The sequence below is a fragment of the Hemitrygon akajei genome, chromosome 13 (assembly GCF_048418815.1).
Source record: "Hemitrygon akajei chromosome 13, sHemAka1.3, whole genome shotgun sequence".
NCBI lineage: Eukaryota > Metazoa > Chordata > Chondrichthyes > Myliobatiformes > Dasyatidae > Hemitrygon > Hemitrygon akajei.
The window spans coordinates 39,001,669-39,022,681 of record NC_133136.1 but is presented as its reverse complement, the minus strand read 5'-3'; the positions used below and the strand labels follow the sequence as shown (position 1 = coordinate 39,022,681).

At 42.1% G+C, this 21,013-nt stretch overlaps 1 protein-coding gene across 1 annotated transcript in view; it reads left to right on the top strand.

Annotated features, from left to right (window-relative positions):
• The first annotated feature begins 1,865 nt into the window (after positions 1-1,865).
• LOC140738147 (transmembrane protease serine 9-like) overlaps positions 1,866-21,013 on the top strand; it is a 53,470-nt gene continuing 34,322 nt past the window's right edge. The window contains exons 1-5 of the mRNA XM_073065291.1: positions 1,866-1,959; positions 4,527-4,686; positions 5,442-5,595; positions 6,620-6,877; positions 8,227-8,394. Of these exons, the coding sequence (XP_072921392.1) occupies positions 1,932-1,959; positions 4,527-4,686; positions 5,442-5,595; positions 6,620-6,877; positions 8,227-8,394 (768 nt within the window). The 5' untranslated portion in view covers positions 1,866-1,931. The remainder of the gene's footprint in view (positions 1,960-4,526; positions 4,687-5,441; positions 5,596-6,619; positions 6,878-8,226; positions 8,395-21,013) is intronic.

Below are 21,013 nucleotides of genomic sequence, written 5' to 3'. Positions count from 1 at the left end.
TGAGACTCAGGTGTCAAGGGGAGCACCCAAACTGCATTAGCGATATCCAGGACTGAAAAAATCTGTATGTTGTGGAGACAAGCTATTCAGGATTGTTGCAGGTCTTGCCACAATGGGGTGCAATCTCGGCATGGATTTTTAAAGAGTGGGATTGTCTTTTGTTAATGGATATGATCCATTGGGTTTGTTTACTGACCATATAGCCGAGTAGTAGTTGCCGCAGTCTCTCTGATTTCCCAAGGTGTTTTAGTTCCTTCACTACACCCGAACATCCGCAGGTCACCAGCGCAGGCAGTGGGGGCCATTGCCACATCTTTTACTGACCTAGGCGGCACCTTCACTGTTCTAGGATCTGATCAACAGTCAGTTTGTTCAGACTGTGTGTTGATGGGGTGGGCAATTACGTGTCCGCTGTGACATTCACTTGTTCCTCTTTCCTCTTTTTTGGACACTGCCTTCAACCATGTATGTCCGTATCAGTCACATCTGTAGCATATGAACTCCTTTACCCTCCCACATCTACTCGAGCAGTTCCATGCTCCGTGAGCTGGCCGCCGGCAAACAGAACGCATCACAGTAGCTGCATCTACTACAGCCGCTTTACAATTTCTCTTGCACTTTCTTCGATCTATCTCACAGGCCCTCAGAACTATCACAGAGTAGGCCGACCCCACTGTTATCCCGAAATCTAAACCTTCCTGGTGGGCTGAGCGCAGGTCTTCCATCAGAATTTTTAGGAAGACTGGGTCGTCTCTCCCTGGATTATTCAACCCTGAATATTCCTCATACAGTCAGTATTTACATTCTGCATAATCCATGGGTTCAGTGGTTTGAACGGGGCATGACTGTAGTCTTTGGGGTAACTGCAAGTCTGTGTCTTTACTGTTGCTTTGCTCACACTTGAGTGCTCGGTGGCGGGTGCCGATGGTTTTTTTGCCAGTGGGAGAGTGGTATTGTCGCTTTCTGCCGATTACGTGCAGGAGGGAGGGGAGTGGGGGGGACTTTGGGGTTCTAACATGTGACTGTCATTCATTCTTTGAGGCATTCCTCTTTTCGTGAATGGCTGTGAAGAAAAAGCATTTCAGGATGTATATTGTATACATTTCTCTGACATTAAACGTACCTTCCAACAGAAATAACAAATACTGGAGATTTCAAGAAATGCTGCGTTTTAGGCATGTTTCACGCTGATTTTCATGATCTGCAGCCCAACATCCATAAGACAGTATTCAGGATACAAAATCTTTGATGTCTGGTGCTATTGGCCCTATCATTCCAACAAACGTATCCCCAACTACCATCTGGGTGATGGATATTGCCATCGGCTCTTTACAATCTTCATAAATTTGTGAATAAAAGGATGCCATCTATATTAATCCAGTGTAATAATATCATTTGAATTTGGATTGTCAATAGTTGAAAGTAAATTCAATAAAGTGGAGTATTCAAATGACATTTCTCAAACTTAATTGGTCTGTTAAGACATCATTTAGTATGCATTCACATAGGATCTGAATAGATATTTTCTATATGTTCTCAGGTTACAGGATTTCAATGAAATGTAAGGAGATGGACATCAGAATTAAAAACAATCCCTCTCTGAAACCCATAATGTTTGCTGAAAATTTCTGGTTCACTTTGACCCTGTCATGTGATGTTGATTCAGAACAGTCGATTTGCAAATCTTCACATTCATTATTGGTTTAGGGTGTTAGTGCGACACTGAAATAAATAAACCACTTCCCTCCAAGTTCGTTATAAATTCAATAACTTTGGTGTTATCACAGAAGAAACAATGATGAATCCTTCACTATACAATGCACTTGTTTTGTTAATTGTCGTCTTCCTAGCTCCAGCGTGTAAGTAGCAAAATAAGGAATACTTAAATACTTTCCATTCATGAAAGCATTTATTTTAATTATATTTAATTTATGATGCAGATTATAATCATGGTTTATGGTAAGTACTGTACATTTACTGTTTTAGCTACATTAATATTTATCTTCTATATATGCCAATAGATCTCTACTTCATTGTTTTTCCTTGTAATTTTATTTCTTATTTGGAGAGGACAACTATATAAAATGTGGTTATAAAATTTCAATGAGCAACATGTCAAGCAGCATCTACGGAGGGAAGGAAATTGTAGAAGTGTCGGCTTATTGTTTCTCCAGCCTGTGGCATCTGCTGTTTCTTGTGTCTCCTTGTACTACTATCAATTTCTCCTGTAAGTCTACTTTGTAATATTTAATTTTTAACTAAGTACTATTTTGAGGATTAATCAGAAGCTGTTGAATTTAATTTTGCAGCTATGTAGGGTACTGGTCAGACCCAACTTGGAGTACTGTGCCAAACTTTGGTCGCCTCACTACAGGGAGGATGCGGAAACCATAGAAAGGGTCCAGAGGAGATTGACAAGGATGTTGCCTGGATTGGGGAGCATGCCTATTGAGAATAGGTTGAGTGAACTTGGCCTTTTTTCCTTGGAGCGATGGAGGATGAGAAGTGACCTGATAGAGGTGTACAAGATGATGAGAGGCATTGATCATGTAGATAGTCAGAGGCTTTTCCCCAGGGCTGAAATAGATAGCAGGAGAGGGCATAGTTATAAGGTGCTTGGAAGTAAGTACAGAGGAAATGTCAGGGGTAAGTTTTTTACACAGAGAGTGGTGAGTGAGTAGGATGGGCTGCCGGAGGCTCCTGGATGGCAACATGGTGCTTAGAAAAATAGAGGGATATGGGTGAAGCTGAGGTAGTTCTAAAGTAAGGACATGTTTGGCACAGCTTTGTGGGCTAAAGGGCCTGTATTGTGCTGTAGGTTTTCTATGTTTCTATGACTGTCTCATCAGCTCACTGCCATTATCGTTCCCCGGTTATTCCCAGCTCCCCCCAGTCACTTCCTCACTTCCACTTTAAAATAGCGATTTCTTTCTTCATTGTTTGGCATTCCCAGTAGTTGCCCATGGACCATCCCGCACCCCCTGGGCCAGACGGTTCCACGTATTCCTTGGGCACTTCGCTTCTACCAACATGTGTATATCTTTAGTGTGCATCTGGTGAACCTCTCCCTGAAATATCTCCACAATAATTCCCACACTACGCGAAATAGAAATGACGGGTACCAGCTAAACAGCACTTACTTAAAACCGCAGAGTATATACTCCGCAATCTGCCACTTTTGAGTACCTGAACTCATGACGTCTGCTGTATTCCTTCACATCACACTCGCAAAACGTGTACTCTGAAATGCAGCTCCTCGATCGAATGAGTTTCCACGTCCCCACTCTGGCGTCGTGAAATGTCAATAACCACCCTTCACAACTGGTGGCTTCATCTCACCAAATTAACACGCAAAGTTTTGTCTCTTACATAAACAAACATGCACACACACACATATCACATTGACACCTACCAGTTCAGCTCTCCGTGTTTGTGATTACCCGTGTTCCCGTGTACCACCAACCTGAACAGATCCAAGTGTAAGTGCTATTTCTTAAAATACTCACCCAGTTAGACTGCTGAAATCACTGGCCACATGATGGGTCAGGAAGGTATCCCACTCCTGACACCAAATGTTGTTGCGTGAATGAAATCGCTGGAGAAAATTACTGGTAGATACAAAGCAGCTTCCTTATTCGACAAAACAAGGTGCAGCAGGCATCATTCGGAGACGCTTTAGGTCGAAAGATCTCCAGGCCCAACATGGGGCTCAATATTTTATGTGCTCAACATCAAAGGACAACTTTATATTTACAATGTATGAATAATACTTTCTTTGAAACTATGCCCAAACTTCACACTTCCTGATTTGCATGCACACGACAGCCATCTGATTTTAATGAATTTTTATCAACATTGTCTAGTCTGGGGTTCATGACTTTTATGAACCCATTGTTCAGAGATGCTCTCCAAATTAAATCCACAATGCATATTCAGATACGTACACCTATAACCAAAGTCATTTGTTAAGTGTAAATGTGCTAATCCCCAAATTCCCTCTAACACGTTCGACAGATCTATTCATAGGATGCGATTTTGGGTTTCTCTCCCTCTACTATTGATGCTCCTCTCACCCGAATCTCCTCCATTTCCTGTACATCTACACTCACTCCATCTTCCCTCTGCTGTAATAGTGATAGAGTTCCTATTGTCCTTGTCTACTCACCCATCAGCCTCTGCATCCAACACATTATCCTCTGCAATGTACACCATCTGTAAAGGAAACCTACCACTAATCATATCTTTACCTCCCCCCACCCCCCACTTTCTACAGCGATCGATCCAGTGCCATATTGGGCTGAGTCCATTACTCTCTGCACCTTCTTACACTCTTGTACAATCGAATTGCTGTGCAAGGCCATGGTACAACTACTCTACGGGAACTAAAGTAGTTACAGGGTACAACTACCCTGTCAAGGGTAATTAGAGATGGCTAATAATTGCTGGCATTGTCAGTGATGTTCACAACCTGTGTGTGAATAAACATGTATGTGAAATAAAATGTCAGTATCTTCTATATATTGCAGATCCCGGAGCTGAAATTATTGGAGGTCATGAAGTCAAACCGCATTCAAGACCTTATATGGCATCTCTCCAACGACTTAGCAGGAACAGTAAATATTTTCACTATTGCGGAGGTGCTTTGATCAGACCAAACTGGGTACTAACTGCAGCACACTGTGAAAAGTAAGCTATGTGGTGTATGAGTGAAAAAGATATTTTGTGATTAACATACAAGTGCTTAGCTCTCAATCCTAGCTTTCATAAAATAATTCCTTTTACACTGTTGTCACATCTTCATTAGTATGTGTATCACTGTATTATTGGCATTTATCTTTATTAGCTCTTCTGAGACGCTCTTCTGAAAACCACTGTTGTAACACGTGGTTATTTGAGTTACTGTCGACTTCCTGTCTGCTTGAACCAGTCTGGTCATTCTCATCTTCCCTCTCTCATCAACAAAGCGTTTTTGCCAACAGAACTTCTACTCACTGGATGCTTTTTCTTCTTTATCACACCATTCTCTGTAAAAGCTAGAGAATGTTTTACCCGAAAATCCCAGGAGACCAGCAGATACTCAAACCATCCCATCTGGCACCAACAAACATTCCACGGTCAAATTCACTTAGATCACATTTCTTACCCATTCTGATATTTAGACTGAACAACAACTGAACCTCTTGATCATATCTGCAAGGAGTGATTTACAATGAGCTTGTCTGATGAACACTTTGAAACAATTTCAATCAGGAGTATAGTCTTGGTCCTTGCTTGAACACCGATTGGCTTTTGGAATTCGCACATTAACTACCAAATATAGCACTGCTGAATTGTATATTTCCATAAAGTTTACTATTTGATTGTTGCTTTCCTGATGAATTTCTGTAAACTATTTTTTAAGTAAAGTGCAAATAATTATCTTTATTTTCGATTGGTAACAGAACAATTGGATCAGGCCAGGATCTTCTAGCAGTTCTTGGAGCCCATGTTTGTTCAAAGAATGAGACAAGTCAACAAAGACTGCGTATCATCAGACAGATTCCCATTACAAAATACAACAAGAAGACTAAGAAAGATGATATCATGCTGCTGCAAGTATGAATGTTTTTCTCATTCTTACGCAGTGTTTAAAATCTTTAATTTGCTTATTAGCGATGTTTATTTTACTGAACAACAACTGTTGAATGGCTTTTGTGACTTGGATGAGAATTATTGATTGTGGAGAATATTAGTATTGGCAATGATCCCTCCATCCGTCCAACAGTCTCCTTGATTCCCTTCCGTCAGGCAGGCGGTTCGATAGAAATACGACAAGAACTGTGAGGATGAGAAACAGCTTCTTCCCCGAGGCTGTAACATGACTCAACTCCCTGCCACCACCCAGGTCTCATCAGTTATGAAGCGCCAGTAGCTCGTACTCTTTACTTTTTAACTGTGCAACTTATTATTTGTTAATTTAATTGTGGTCATATTACTTCATGTGTTATGTGTATGAGGTACAGTATATGTACTGTGTTGTGACCTTGGTCAGGAGGAAGGTTGTTTTGTTTGGCTGAATACATGTGTACGATTGAATGACAATAAACTAAACTTGAACTTGAGCTGTCTAAGCCTGGACAATATCACAGTTTACTTTGTCCTTGACATACAAAGGGTTAGTAAGTTAATTGTGGGGCTGGGTTCATTTGGCTGGAAGGGCCTGTTACTGTGTTGTGTCTTTAAACTAAATTAAATATAAACTTTAATTAAAAGTGTGACAGCTGCTAAGTCTGACTTATTGGAGTTTCATCATTAACAAAGGAAGAGTTAGAGTGAAGAACCTTCACAGTAGGATTAGTGCTTTATGACCATCATCCACAACATGGTTTTCATGACGAATTATCGATTCCATCATATGAAATGTAATTGATATTTAAATTTATTGGTCACTTTTAATCGAGTCTCTGTCCCTTTGATCATCTGAAAAAAAAAGAAAGCAGCTTATCTGCAAAGTACAGAATTCTGGAAAACAAAATACTTATATAAACTAACAAATATCTTCAGGAGTAAAGAGATTATTCAAGTTATCCTTCACTTTTAGGATCACAAATATGTGAATTCAATGTTTTTGTGTCAACAGCTCGAGACTGATGCAAAAATCAACCAGTATGTGAAAGTACTCAACCTTCCCAAACGAGGAATCACCGACATGAAATCTGGAACAACGTGCACCGTGGCAGGATGGGGAAGAACAAAAACTATCAATTACTCTGGCACACTTCAAGAGGTGGAGGTCGAGGTAATTGATCGGAAAAAATGCAAAGGCATGTATCGAACTAAAATAACCCAGGACATGATCTGCATTGGTGACAGCGAAGGCAGAAAGAATTCATGTAAGGTGAGTATGCTGTGTAGTCACATTATCAGTAACATTTCTGTCAAGCGATTGGATTAAGTATAAAAATCCCAGTGATTCACTTGTGCCTTCTATAGATTGAAACTTTCAACCCCTCCTCAGTGTTATTGTGACTGACTCTTACCTGCTTTCTGAAGAGCTAATCAGTTGCATTAAGAAGTCCAGACATTACCTTAGGGAAGCTAAGGGAATCTAGATTAGGCCATAAATGCTACACTTACAGATAATGTCCACATCCCCAGGTGGATTAAAAACATAATAATCAGATAAGAAAATGTGTATGTGTTGATTATGAAGGAATCATTTTCTTGCATGTTCTAGAATCTCATATCTAGGCCCTGAATTTAGCTGTCAACATAACTTGCTATGACTTCTCTGCCAATAAACTTTGTCTACCATCAGTGTGATGATGAAATGGGCAGATGCAAGATAATAGAGTCAATCCAGAGAAATGTAACGTATTGACATGTCTAAAATGTAAAGAGAATTTATTCTAAATCGTGTCAATTTGAAAATAAGGATCATGCTAGATCTAGTGCTCTGTCTGATCCGAACATCCAGTTGGGACAGAGTGGATCAGACTGTCTGACGCTCTGTACCCATGAGGTGTCCTGTGAGACAGGCCAGGCTCGGGACGCTGAGCAGAATCAGGAATTGGATCCTGAGGATTTGCCTCCATGAATATCCTGACAGCCTTCAACAGCTCACAGTGAAAAATGCCAGAGATGATTAAAAACTATACAAATATATTGAATAAAACTTGTTTAAAGACAACTGAACATAATAGCAAATAATTAAAAAGGTTAAAATAAATAAATTTAATAGACCATTTCCCGTTATTTAGTTGTTTCACAGATCAGGTACTCCATTCAGTGAAGGAGGTTACTGTTCTTGTGTCAGCTGGTCTTGCTTAAAAGCAGGGGGTCGGGTACAAAGTGAATCTGGCCAGATGCACGAGCTGGGTTCAGTGGAGAGTCGAGTGGCAGAGTGGAGGGACAGCTACACCAGCATTTGACATCTGTTTCATTCTGAACTTCCACATTCCTCCAGAATTTGAAGTCAAACTGAAGTGCAGATTGCAGATGGCTGACAGTTTTCTACACAATGGCTAATTTAGGAATAAACTCAACCCAGGCCATGGGAAACATTCCATGAGAAGACTCTTTGTGAGTCTAGTTACCTACATTTGCTCCTAAAGTAAACTCACACCTCCTCGGTACAGCTGGGCACGGATAATGAATTGTGATGTGATGTCAAACTGACAGTTTGCAGTCTGTCACTTTAGCTAATTCTGCTCAATTGTCACCTTCATCTTTTTCTCTCTCTTCCAGGGTGATTCAGGCGGCCCTTTGATATGCGACAAAATGTACACTGGGATCGTGTCCTTTGGCACAATAGACTGCCAATATCCTGCAGTGTACACTTTACTAACAAAGAAATACATTGATTGGATTCGGGATACAATTGGTTACCCGCTGAAGAATGCTGAAGAGCTGTACTGAGTTATCACAATCCTGCTTCACTCTGCTTTACTTACACTGATGCTCAGTTAATTGGCCTAGAGGGCCGGCTTGCCTCTATCCTTACCTTTTCTGTTTTGCATAAAATGTTACTGCGAAGTGCAATAAAAAACAATAATTATCAAATTCCTTGCCTTGTGAAATCCCTGTCCACTGATGTAAGTTATGAAAGTGAACTGAACCACATGTAGCTGACATTTTAGACTAGCAGCAGTGACTTGCTTTGCACCATAGAGATGTCGATAGTGGAGGCAATCAGATTGTGAGATCATTAGGATTTGCATTAAAATATCACAGATTGATGGTGGAGTAGCTTTATAGAGGTTGACACAACATCATTAACACAATGCCCTGTGCTGGAATGTTCAATTTTCCTTGTTCTATCAAGTAAATATTTAACTTTGGAACTGAATGCTCCTCTTGCACTACCAATGATCGAATGAGATTTACAGGAAGATGTTGTTTCCTGCTTCTCATTGCTAACTGTCACAACTCCAACAGTGACCTCAGGTCAGCTGCAGGGTCATCAGCCGGGACCACCACTCATTGATATTTCTCTCCCTTAGCCCTGGTCCATCTCCTGGTGGCACAGCAGTGTCATGGGCCTCACTGTCACCGCCTGCAGCTTCAGTGGGGTTAGTTGGTCCCTCAATTATGTCCTTCCTCCTCAGCCACAGCCAAAAGCTGCCCTTTTCTGCCTCTTCAGCCAGCTCTCTGGTGGGCCTCCTGAGCCTCATTCCTGTCACTGCCCTATCACAGGGTAACCTTGTCAGGGTAGATGATTGCCTCATGTCTTACACTCAGCTGCTAGGACTGAGTACTTCAGCCTCTTCCGCTCATGGGCAGCCTCCACTCCTTCTTCCCATGGGACAGTTAACTCAATGAGAACCTCTGCACTGTGAGATGGAGCAGCTGCTCTCAATTTATCAATTGTCTCAGCTTAATTTGCCTATATAACAGAAGTCTAATGTCTCCATGATATCCAGATGCCTCATTAGTTGAAGAATTATCTCAACTCTCCAAATGTTTCACAGAATGGCATAAAAAGTCTAAGGAACTTTGCAATTCCCAAACTGCAAATATCTTATTTGCGGAACCTCATTACTGGATTTCACGATTCTATAATGACAAACCAATCTGTGCTGAATTGTACGATGATAATTCAAATTCATTTATCTGGCTCTATTTTTGTCAGGAGGAAATTGCACTCATTTCTTGCTACCTCACCTATAATATTCATAATCCTGTTAACATCTGACAGTCAGACTGTTCATTTAATTGGATTTGGATTGGTTTATTGTTGTCAAATGTACTGAGGTGCAGTGAAAGCTTGTACTGCATACTGTTCATACAGATCAAATCATTACACACGGCATTGCGATAGAACATGGTAAAGCAAGAGAATGCAGAATAAAGTGAAACAATTACAGGGAAAGGCAGTGTAGGTAAAGATAGAAGGTGCAAGATCGTAACAAAGTAGATTGTGAGGTCAAGAGTCTGTCTCCTTGTACTAGAGAAACATTTAATAGCCTTATAACCTCAGGGTAGAAAATGTCCTTGATCCTGGTGCTACATGCTATCAGCCTTATTAAACCTCTGTCTGATGGGAACTTTAATTATGCTGGCTGGTTTACTGAGGTTGCGAGAAGTATGGAGAGTCCATGGAGGAGAGTCTAGTTGCTGTGGTAGAGTCATAGAGAAGTACAGCACAGAAACAAGGCCTTCGGTCGATCTAGTCCATGCAGAAACCACTTAAGCTGCCTAGTCCCATTGAGCTGAACTGCGACCATAGTCCTTCATACTCCTACCATCCATGTACTTATCCAATCTTCTCTGAAACGTTGGAATGGAGCTCTCATGCACCACTGATGCTGACAGCTCATTCCACACAAGTGTTCCCTTGCATTTCTTGTTCTCCATGAGCACCTCATGTGTTCCTACTTGCCTATACCTGCTATGCACCTCCTTTTTTTCTCAAAACCCGGGCCTCAACATCTCTTGAAAACCAAGGATCCCTACACTTATTATCCTTACATTTTATTCTGACAGGCACAGACAAGCTTTTTTTCTCTCAATTTTGTTTTTGAAGGCCTCTCACTTTCCAAGTACACCTTTGCCTGAAACAGCCTGACCCAATCCACACTCACCACATCATTTCTGATTCCATCAAAATTGGCCTTTTTCTAATTTAGAATCTCAACCTGTGCACTGGACCTATCTTTTAACATATTTACTTAGAAATGTGGTCACTGGATTCAAAGTGTTCCCCTACAGAACCTTTTGTCACCTGCCCTGTCTCATCCCTGATAGCAGATTCAGCATTGTACACTCTCTCATTGGCACTTCTATGGACTGATGGAGGGAACTTTTCAGAGCATGTTTGACAAACTCTATCCAATCTCGTCATTTTACAGTATGTGATTCCCAGTCACTATCTGGAAAGCTAAAATCACCTACTATAAAAACCTGATGTTTCTTGCAACAGTCTGTGATCTCTTTACAAATTTGTCCTCTAAATCCCTCAGACCGTTGAGAGATCTGTAATATAGCCATTAATGTGGTCATACCTTTCCTATTTTTCAGTTCCACCCATAAGGGATCACTAGTTGAGTTCTGCAGTTTGTCCTGATGGACCACTGTCGAGACATTTTCCCTAACACCACCCCTCCTCCTTTAATCCCTCCTGCTCCTTCACATCTGAAACAACAGAACCCCGGAATATTGCTTCTCTTGCAACAAAGTATCACTAATGACTACAACAGCATAATTCCATGTGTTGATCCAGGCCCTGAGCTCATCCACCTTTCCTATGATACTTCTTGCATTGAAATATACAGAGCTGATGACACTAGTCACACCCTGCTCAATCTTTGATTTCTGACTTTGTCTGAGGTCTTTCCGATATCTGCATCCACAACCTCTCCACTAACTATTCTGGCATTCTGCTTCCCATCTGTCCATATATCCTATCTATAACCCCTTCAGCCTCCCAAATGATCCAGTGTTCCATCTCCAACTCTTTCACGTGGATTGTTAGAATCTGCAGGTGGACACTGGTAGTCTCCCTGCCTTCTGACATCCCACAAGAGGAGCATTCAACTATCCTGTCTGGATGAGCTGAGCTGTCTCCACAACTCTCTGTAGTTCCTTGTGGCCACGAGCAGTGCAGCTGCCATAACGCATCAAGACAGAATGCTTTCTACGCTGCATCAATAAAAATAGGCAAGGTTCAAAGGGTACCTACCAAATTTCTGTCACCTCCTGAGGAAGTAGAGGTATTCATGAGCTTTTTGGTCATGGTGTATAGCTGTTGGTCCAGAACAGGTGATGTTCACTCCTAGGAACTTGCAGGTCTCAACCTTCTCAACCTCAGCATTGTTGATGAAGATAGCAGCTGATCAAAACCCTCCTTCATGACGTCAATGACCAGCTCTTTTGTTCTGCTGAACTGAGGAAAAGATTGTTGTCATGACAACATGTTACTAAGCTCTCAGTCTCCTTCCTGTATCCGAGTTCATCATCATTTGAGATAGGGGCCACCATGGTGGAGGTAGAGCAGAACCTGGCCACAGAGTTTGAGTGTACGGGGATCTGAGGACCCTGTGCAAGTAGGGGGCTGAGGACACAGCCTTGTGAAATGAGAATAATCATGATGAAGGTGTTGAGCCTACCCTACTGGTTCCAGTTTGTTGGTCAGGAAGTCAAGGATCCAGATGCAAAGGGAGGTGCTGAGTCCCAGATCGAGGAGTTTGGAGATAAGTTTGCTTGGATTTATAGCAATGAAGATGGAGCTGTAAACAATAAATAATAGTCAAACCTAGTTGTATTTACTGTCCAGATTCTCCAGGAGATGGCATTTGCTGAAGACCCTTTTTAGAAGTAGTGAATTATAGCATCAAGTTTGTCTGGGAGGCTGGAGTTAATGGCACTATAACAAGCCTCTCAAAGCACTTCCTGACTCTGGATGTTGGAATCATCAGGATTCCAATCATCAGGACTTAATAGTCATTAAGGTATGTTTTATTTTGGGTTTTTTTAGGTACTGGGATGTTGGTTGCCTTCTTAAAGAAGGTAAGAACATCAGATTGAATCAAAGGCTGGTTAGACATTGTCTATTTTCAAATAGTGCAGTATGTTGGAGGAAATTTGGAATTCCTTGACCAAGAAAGCTGTGTTGGGACAGAAAGAATTTTAATCAGTAATGGAATTAAGAGATTTTGTGATAGGACAGGAAAGTAGAGTTGAGGAAAGTTGGGCCAACTATAACTTCATTGAATGGCTGAGCTGGGTCTGGAGGACAAACGTTTCTTTCTTCCTCATCAGAGTGAAATATTGATTTTCTATTCATCGCACTCAGTGTAGGTAAGTGTTGCCAGGAACATAGTGCCAAGTAAAGTAATCCATTCAGCTTTTCTTCTGGAAAATATGGTTCCATTCTTGAATTATGTTCTGCCTTTGAAAATCAATTTGATTCAGGGCAGATTTCTATTGCTGTGATCATTAGAAATAAACACTTGTTTTTTTTAAAATCAATTACATAGTTATGACTAAAGCTGGTAACATATTAATCATATGGCAACTGCTATCACATGAACAATCAAAATGAAAACAAAAGTTTGAATTTTAGTGCTTGGCTTTAAATGACATAACAAAGAGAGTAGGAATGTACAGGTGATTCCTCAGTCAGTAGCTGTTGTTGGCAGAATTTCTGAAGGAAATATAATTTCTGAAGGCTTATACAAATGAGATAGATTGGCCCCCTGACTGGTGTCACAACGGCCACTTCATACTCAACATCAGCAAGACCAGGGAATTGATTGTGGGTTTCAAGAAGGGGAAGTTGGGATGAGACACACCAGTTCTCATTGAGGAGTCAGCTGTGGAAAGGATGAGCGGCTTCCAGTTCCTACACATTGATATCTCTGAGGATCTATCTTGCACCTAAAACACTGATGCAGTCGTGAAGAAAGCACAGCAGTGGCTCCATTTCATTGAGAGTTGAGAAGATTTGCTATGTCTCCAAAGAACACAGAATAGTACAGCACAGTACAGGCCCTTTGACCAGTGATGTTGTGCCGACCTTCTCACCTACTCCAAGATCCATTTAGATCTTCTCTCCCATATAGTCCTTCATTTTCCTTTTTTCCATGTGCGTACCTGATTATCTTAAATATCCCTAATGTAACTGCCTCTACCTCCACACCCAGCGGTGCATTCTATGCAGTAACCACCCAACTGTGTAGAAAACCTGTCTCTGACATTTTCCCCTGTACTTTCCTTCAGTCATGTTCAATTATATCCCCTCATATTAAACATTGCCACAATGGCACTCACTGTCCACTATCTATGTTTCTCATCATTTTAAACTCCACTGGCAGGTTTCCTCTCATTCTCTATGAAGATTCTCAGTCATCCAGGTCAAGCAGTAGCAAATCAAGGCAACTGGACTTGCTGTGTTGTCCAGAGGCCATTTCACCTCTCATCCAAGAGGTTTCTTCCATTCTGATCCTTGGAGGGCAGTTTTCTGGCTTATAAACTCTGTGAGCTGTATAAAGGTATAGCGATCACCTGCTATACTGTTAAGAGTTGTAGAGGAAATGAGAGGGTCATCAGTCTTATCTTTCTGGGAAAGAAGTTGTGAACTATTGTGGAGACACTGGGGTAGAGACGTAGGGACTGCATTGTAAGTCGCTGATAGGTGGTGTTGTGCCCCACCCCCTCTGTTCAAGCATGATTGTTCCACTTTGACAAAGATGCCTTCCTTAACCCTACTTTCAAACCACCCATCCTCCCTGTCCAAAATGTGCACATTGCTGTCATCAAAGGAGTGTCCCTTGTCCTTTAGGTGCCGACATACAGCTGAGGCTTGACCTGAGGTGTGAGCCTCCTATGTTGGGCCATCCGTTTGTGAGGTGGTTGTCTTGTCTCGCCGATATACAGATCTGTGCAGTTCTGTAAAGGATCGAGGGGACTGATGCAAGAGCCATATTGACACAGGTTCTCAGGCTACTCTGCTGTACAGATCCTTCTACAACGGTATTTACCGTTGACGCCGCTCAGTGCCCTCGAGCTCTGAGGCCTTAGTACTGATGACTACCCACATCAGGGTTACTTGTCGTTGAAGTTGGAGTTTTCAGAGGCAGATGTGGGAGTAGCTGAGATCCCTGATATGTTAATGTTGGTCTGTCTGGACCCGGTTGGGAAGGGTGAAGCATCAGTTCTTGTGAGAACAAATACTATTGTGAGGAGGTGAGTGGGAACCTGCAAGGAAAGAATTGGAGAGAGCTTTCTGAAAACCCTGCCCATTCACCTGGTGTTCAGTGCTGTTTTTGAGAATGTACAAGTCCATCCTAGGCCAGATGATGAGCACAGACAAGGAACTGTGTGATACACTCAGTCGAAACCCATCGTGTAATGGCCTGGGAATGTAGCTAGAGTGACAGGAAACACCCAAATTTCACCGAATGCCTGATGCTAAGGCCCTCCTGGTGGATGCCCTGGAAAACCTCGAAAAGGAGTCACGTTTACTGCTGGGGTATTGGTGAGGCCCGAACTGTAGAAGCCATCGGTTGTACAGGTAAACAGGATGACAGTGATTGCCAGGATCACCTCAGAGAGGGAGGTCACACTCAGGAGGGGATGCCAATGGCACATCTTTTCCCAGTGACTGTAATCTCTAGTTTTCCTGTGAGAAAAGCAGGTGAGGGAACATCTCCTGGAGCAGGAAATTTGACGGCCAAGTCATTCAACTTTGGTGACTCCTGGTGCCTGGAAGCTGGAAAAGGAGACTGACAGAGAAGATGTTGAAGTTTGAAGATGTCTTTTCTATGGATGGGTTTGATGTGGGTTGTTCCAAGAGTACTCGCCACACCATCCGAGTGACAGAGGACACTCGTTTCCGAGAAATGTCTTGGTGATTGGCACCACAGAGATGGAGGATATTTGGCAACATCCGTGGAAGCTGAAGGACACTGTGAAGGAAGATTTGACGGAGGCCAAGAGAGGGAACTCGACCGGGTGTCGGAGAGTATGTGATGGTGCCGTCTTGGCTTTTGGAAAATTTGAGCGCCACTCGAGCACATTTGACTGTTTAATTATAATAGGCCTTTTGGTTTCTTTTCTTTTCTTTAGTGACTCTTTGGTTAAGTTAATGTTCATAAATATACTTTCTTTATTGTTGTATGCAGTGTATGAATTGTTATTTCTTGCCAACAGTTGATCGCATGGAACGGTAAATTACACATTATTCACACAAACCGGTGTTCGGGTGGGTGAGACTTTCCAACCTCACGGGTTTGGCAGGACCCCGGTCACATCTACCCTAGACATACGGAGACCTGGGTGACTTCGTAGTGTTCGGGTCCACACTGGACAAGCATGTGATGAGGTTACAGCTGGTGTTAGACCACCTGAAAGCTGAAGAGAAGAGTTCAAACTGTCACGGAACCAGTGCCAGTTCTGTAAGATGTCAGTCAACTATGTCGGACTCAATGTCTCACAGGATGGAGTGGCTACTGACCGTCCAGGATAGAGGAGGTGACCACATGGCCAAGGCCCAAGAATGTGAGTGCACTACGTTCATTCCTTGGATTTTGAGGGTACCACTGGAGATTTGTGAAGGACTACTCCAGAGAAAGCCACTCTGTGAATCAGATTCTGTGTGGTTACCCACCCTCGGGGAAGAAAGGGAGGAGAATGAGAAGAAAAGAAGGCAAGGTTGATCTTAGCCATTCGGAGCCTTTCAGGGAAAGATGGGATGCAAAATGTGAAGGGATTTCCGAACTCCTTTAAAATCTTCACTCTCCACTGACCAAACTGGCAGCATTATAGCGAAACTGCCGGCAATAACCTTTGAGACTTAGAACAGAAAGTAAAACTCTATTTTTAAATGAAACTGCGTCATAATATCGGGATACACAGCAGCATGGAGTCAGTGGCAAATTCAGCCATGAACTGCCCACGTCACAGGGTGGGGTTCTCCTTTTATACCCCGTTGAAAAAAACTATCACATGACCTCTCACTGGCGGGGAAATGACGTCACTCCCCCATCACAAGACCATTACCTCATGTCCAACATAGCCTCAATTACATCACGGTCACGTGACGGGTATGTAACAGTGGTAACTAAGTTTAGTGACTATCGATATGGTGCCACATTTGAGGTGAGGACTAACACGAATCCACTGGTTTACATCCTGATCGCAACAAAGTTGGATGCCACAGGTTTTCACTGGTTGGTGGTATTGTATGCTGATGATTTCAGCCTTAAATATCGGCATGGAGTCGGAACATTGATGCAGATGCATTGTCCTGATGTTTGAATGAGGTGCCGGAAATGGACGGAGAGAGGAAGGGCATTCCTGCCTCTGGGGTTACAGCAATGTGATTGTTTTCCACAGAGGGGAAATAAGAGGCAGGAATTTGGCATGGTAGAGCTGTGGATCATTTGGGAGCTTCTAGTCATGTCATTCCACAAGCATATTGCAACTTGATCACTCTGGATATGAAGCAGTTGCCTGCCTTGAGTCCTGTAGAATTGGCAGAGCCCAAGATGTCCCTTGAATAGGTGCCATTTGGTCATCTGTTATCAAAGGGGATATGGCCCAAGGTGAGAAGACAAAACACCCTGCAATACCCTTACTGACGAGAGAATGGGACAAACGGGAGTTGAGGAAGAAAGTTTTATACAGGGTCATGTCTCCTCCAGACAGGCCTCGGCGTTCCCAGTTGGTTTTGCCTGAGAAGTACCGGAGTATTGTACTAAAGTGACTTCATGATTATTCAGGTCATCTGGGGTTTGACAAGACCCGCAGATTGGTACGAGACCGGTGCTATTGGCCCCGAATGAAACCTGAGGTTGAAGAATACTGTAAGTCGTGCATCTGATGCGTTTGGAGGAAGACACTGTCTACGAGAGTTGCTCCATTACCTCATTTACAAAGCACGGGACCACTTTAGTTAGTGTGTTTGGATCTCCTCTCCACAGAGCCTGATTCCAGTAATGTTGGAATTGTCTTGGATCCCCACACCTGAAATGCTCAAGGCTCCCCACAAAGGATCAGAGAGCAGCCACAGTTGCCAAAATGTTCTGGGCAAAGTATTTTGTTGTTTACGGCCTCCCAGGAATAGTACACAGTGATCAGGGAAGGGATTTTTGTGAGTCAGCTCCTACATGGGTTACTGAGCATGCTGGGAGCTGAGAAGTCAAGGACCACGCCGTATCACCCTCAGGGTCATCCTCAGCCTAAAAGTTTCAACGGGACATTGTTAGACATGCTTGAAACTCTGGATGCCAACAGAAAGAACAAGTGGAGTCAGCATATAGAGCATTTGGTACACTGCTACAACTGTACACAGAATGAAGCTACTGGCTACTTGCCATACTATTTGACATTCAGACATGAAGCGAGATTACCAGTGTATATCTGTTTTTGAGCCAACAGTGAAGACTTACTGCAGAAAAAGTAACTGAAAGTATGTGTCTGGCATGAAGAAAGGACCACAAAGAGCTTATTATCTAACAGTGGTTTCTGTCACAACAGAAACAAGAGGATAAATGATCAAAAGATTAGTTTCACAGAACTGATGCCTGGAGACAGAGTGTTAATAAGAAATTTGGAGCTACCAGGTATGCATGCATTGGCCGACCGTTGGGTGTCCACACCTTACGTAGTGGAGAGCCAGATGCCAATTTACCAGTTTCCAAGTGAAACCAGAAGATGGGAATGGTCCTGTCAAAATTCTCCATCAGAATCACCTTCTTCCTTTAGGGCATGAAGTACGTGTTGACCCGGAGTCTGACACAGAACTACACCTGGTAGGAGAACTCTGCACAGAAGGAGAACAGAAAGGCAAACTGCTGAAAGTTGTCAGGTGTCAGGGTTCTCTCACTAGTGAATACTGAAACAAAGTATTCGTGAAGGGCCTCCCCCACTTCCACTGATGCCAGGCGCATGTTTCCTCTTTTAACCCTGAATGACCCTACACACACTGTGGTCATGCTTCTGTTCTTCACCTACGGTTTTCCCTTATCTATTTGCCAAGGCCTTCTCAGGTCTTCTAACTTTCCTAAATCCGTTCTTAAACTACCTCCTAGCTACCTTGTAACTCTGTTATAAAGTTGCCACAATGGAGCCCCGCCTGATCTTTGCTTCCACATCCTTAAGTATATTTCCTTCTTCCTCTTTATCAGATGTTCCACACTTCTTGTCATCCAGGGTCGCTTCACTTATCATCCTTTCCTTGCCTCGATGGGACAAACCTGTCCGGAACCCCGTGTAGGTGCTCCCTAAAGAATCTCCACATTTCCAATGTGCATTTCCCTGAGAACATCTGTTTCCAATTTAAAGATCAAAGTACAAAATTCTGAGTAAAATTTATTATCAGAGTACATACATGTCACCTCATAAGATTCTTTTTCTATGAGGCCCGGTGAGGGTGTTAGCAAATCTATAGAACAGTAACTGTAAGCAGGATCAATGAACAACAAACTCTGCAAATGCAGATATAAATATGTTTCTAAGTTCCTGTCTAATAGCATCGCAATTGACCTTTCTCCAATTAAATACTTCCCCATAGTGTCTGCTCCTATTTCTGACCAGGCTATCAAAGTTCGAAGTAAATTTATTATCAGAGTACATATATGTCACCTTGAAATTCCTTTTTTTTGGGCATTCACAGTAAATACAAAGAAACACAATAGAATCAATGAAAAGCCACCCACTACAAGATGGACAAACTAACAATGTGCAAAAGACAAGAAACTGTGCAAAAACTAAAAGAAGAAAAAGAAAAAGGTCAGGGAGTAATAAAAGTCATGAAGTTGTGGTTGCTATCTCCAAAATGCTCACTCACCAAGAGATCTGTCACATGATTATGTTCCTTGTCTGGTTCTAGATCCAATAAGGCCACTCCTCCAGTCGGCCTGTATACATATTGTGTCAGGAATTTTTCTTGGATACATCTAACAAAATCTGTCCCTTTAAAACTCTTGCACTAAGGAGATGCCAATAAATACAAAGGAAGTTAAAGTCACCCTTGACAACAGCACTGTTATTTTTACCCCTTTCCAAAATCTACTTACCTATAGATCTGCTCCTCAGTGACCCTGTTGCTACCGGGTTGGGAGGGGGGTTGTCTGCAGAATACCCCCAAAAGAGTGATTACTCCCTTCCTGTTTCTGACTTCCATCTACACAACTCAGTAAACGATCCCTCCAGGACATCCTCCCTTTCTGTATCTGTGATACCATCCCTGATTAGCAATCCCAGTCCTCCATCTCTTTTACCTCATTTTCTGTCCCGTTTGAAACGTCTAAACCCACAACATCCAGCAGCCATTCCTGCCCTTGTGGTAGCAATCTCTGTGATGGTTTCCATCCCACTGACTCTTGAACAGACCTTCCATACACTAAAACATGAACTCTTGATTTCCCAATCTACTTTGTCAATGACCTTTGCACCTCATTTGTCTACCGGCACTTTCTCTGGAACTGCAATACAATGCATTCTGTTTCTCGTTTTACCTCCTCAATGTACTTATGTATGATACGATGTCTGGATAGCAAGCAAATGCAATCTTTTTATTATATCTCAGTGCATCTGACAATAAACCAATAAAGCAGTAGTGTTAGATGGACTTCATTTGTGTTTTGATTACTTTACAAGACAACATGAACAGATCATTGCAAAAAGTTTCAGTAAAGTGACAGAAATTTAAAATATCATTACAAGTTGTGAAGAAGGTTGTTTTGAAGCTCACTTTTGAAGGTCAGTTTGATGGTACTGGTGGGTTTCATTATTAATGAAACATTCAGCTCTGGGAAGGGTGACGAGCCACTTGCTGCCAAGGAACATATGACCATTTACCTGAAGTATATTTCACAGGGTGAGAAACACAGCACACTGATCTGCTGAGCCTCCTCCACCCAAAGGATGACTCATCCTTCTCAATAATTTGCAAACCGATCAGCAGTATGTTTACTGCGTTCTCTGTTTCTAATTGAAATCTCTTGCATTTAAGTTATTGTTGAATCCTTTAAGATATCTTGAGATCACTAAATAGAGTTTGCTCACTGAGTGAAGCATATTGTTGAATTCAGTTGGCTTATTGTTTAGACTGATTAAATGAGGTTTGGTTTGGCTGTACAAGAGCCATTTGTTCACAAATTACAGGGAAATCTGGGTAAAAGAAGAGCTGAATCATCTTTAAGAAGGAATCAATTTATGTACAAAATGGTGACGGATTGCACAGATGCTGTTCCATGCAAAAATGGAATATTAGATGTGGGTAAAATATGCAACATCTAGTGGTTTTCAGTAGAGAGTAGTGCTGCAGCTTCTGTAGTTTCTAATATGTTTCAATGATCTTGATGATGTGCTGGTCTGATTTGTTAGGTTAATAACTTCCTTTCTTGTTGACTCTTGTTTTTTACTGCTAAATGGCTGGAATACTCTTAAGACGTGTACAAATGTAAATACTGATCATAAAATTCTTACTGATAGAACCAGGCTCAAATTTAATCAGCAGAGAAGGGTATTGTTTCTCAAATGCAGACACCCCATCGCAGTCAGTCAGTAAATGCACAGATTATGAAAC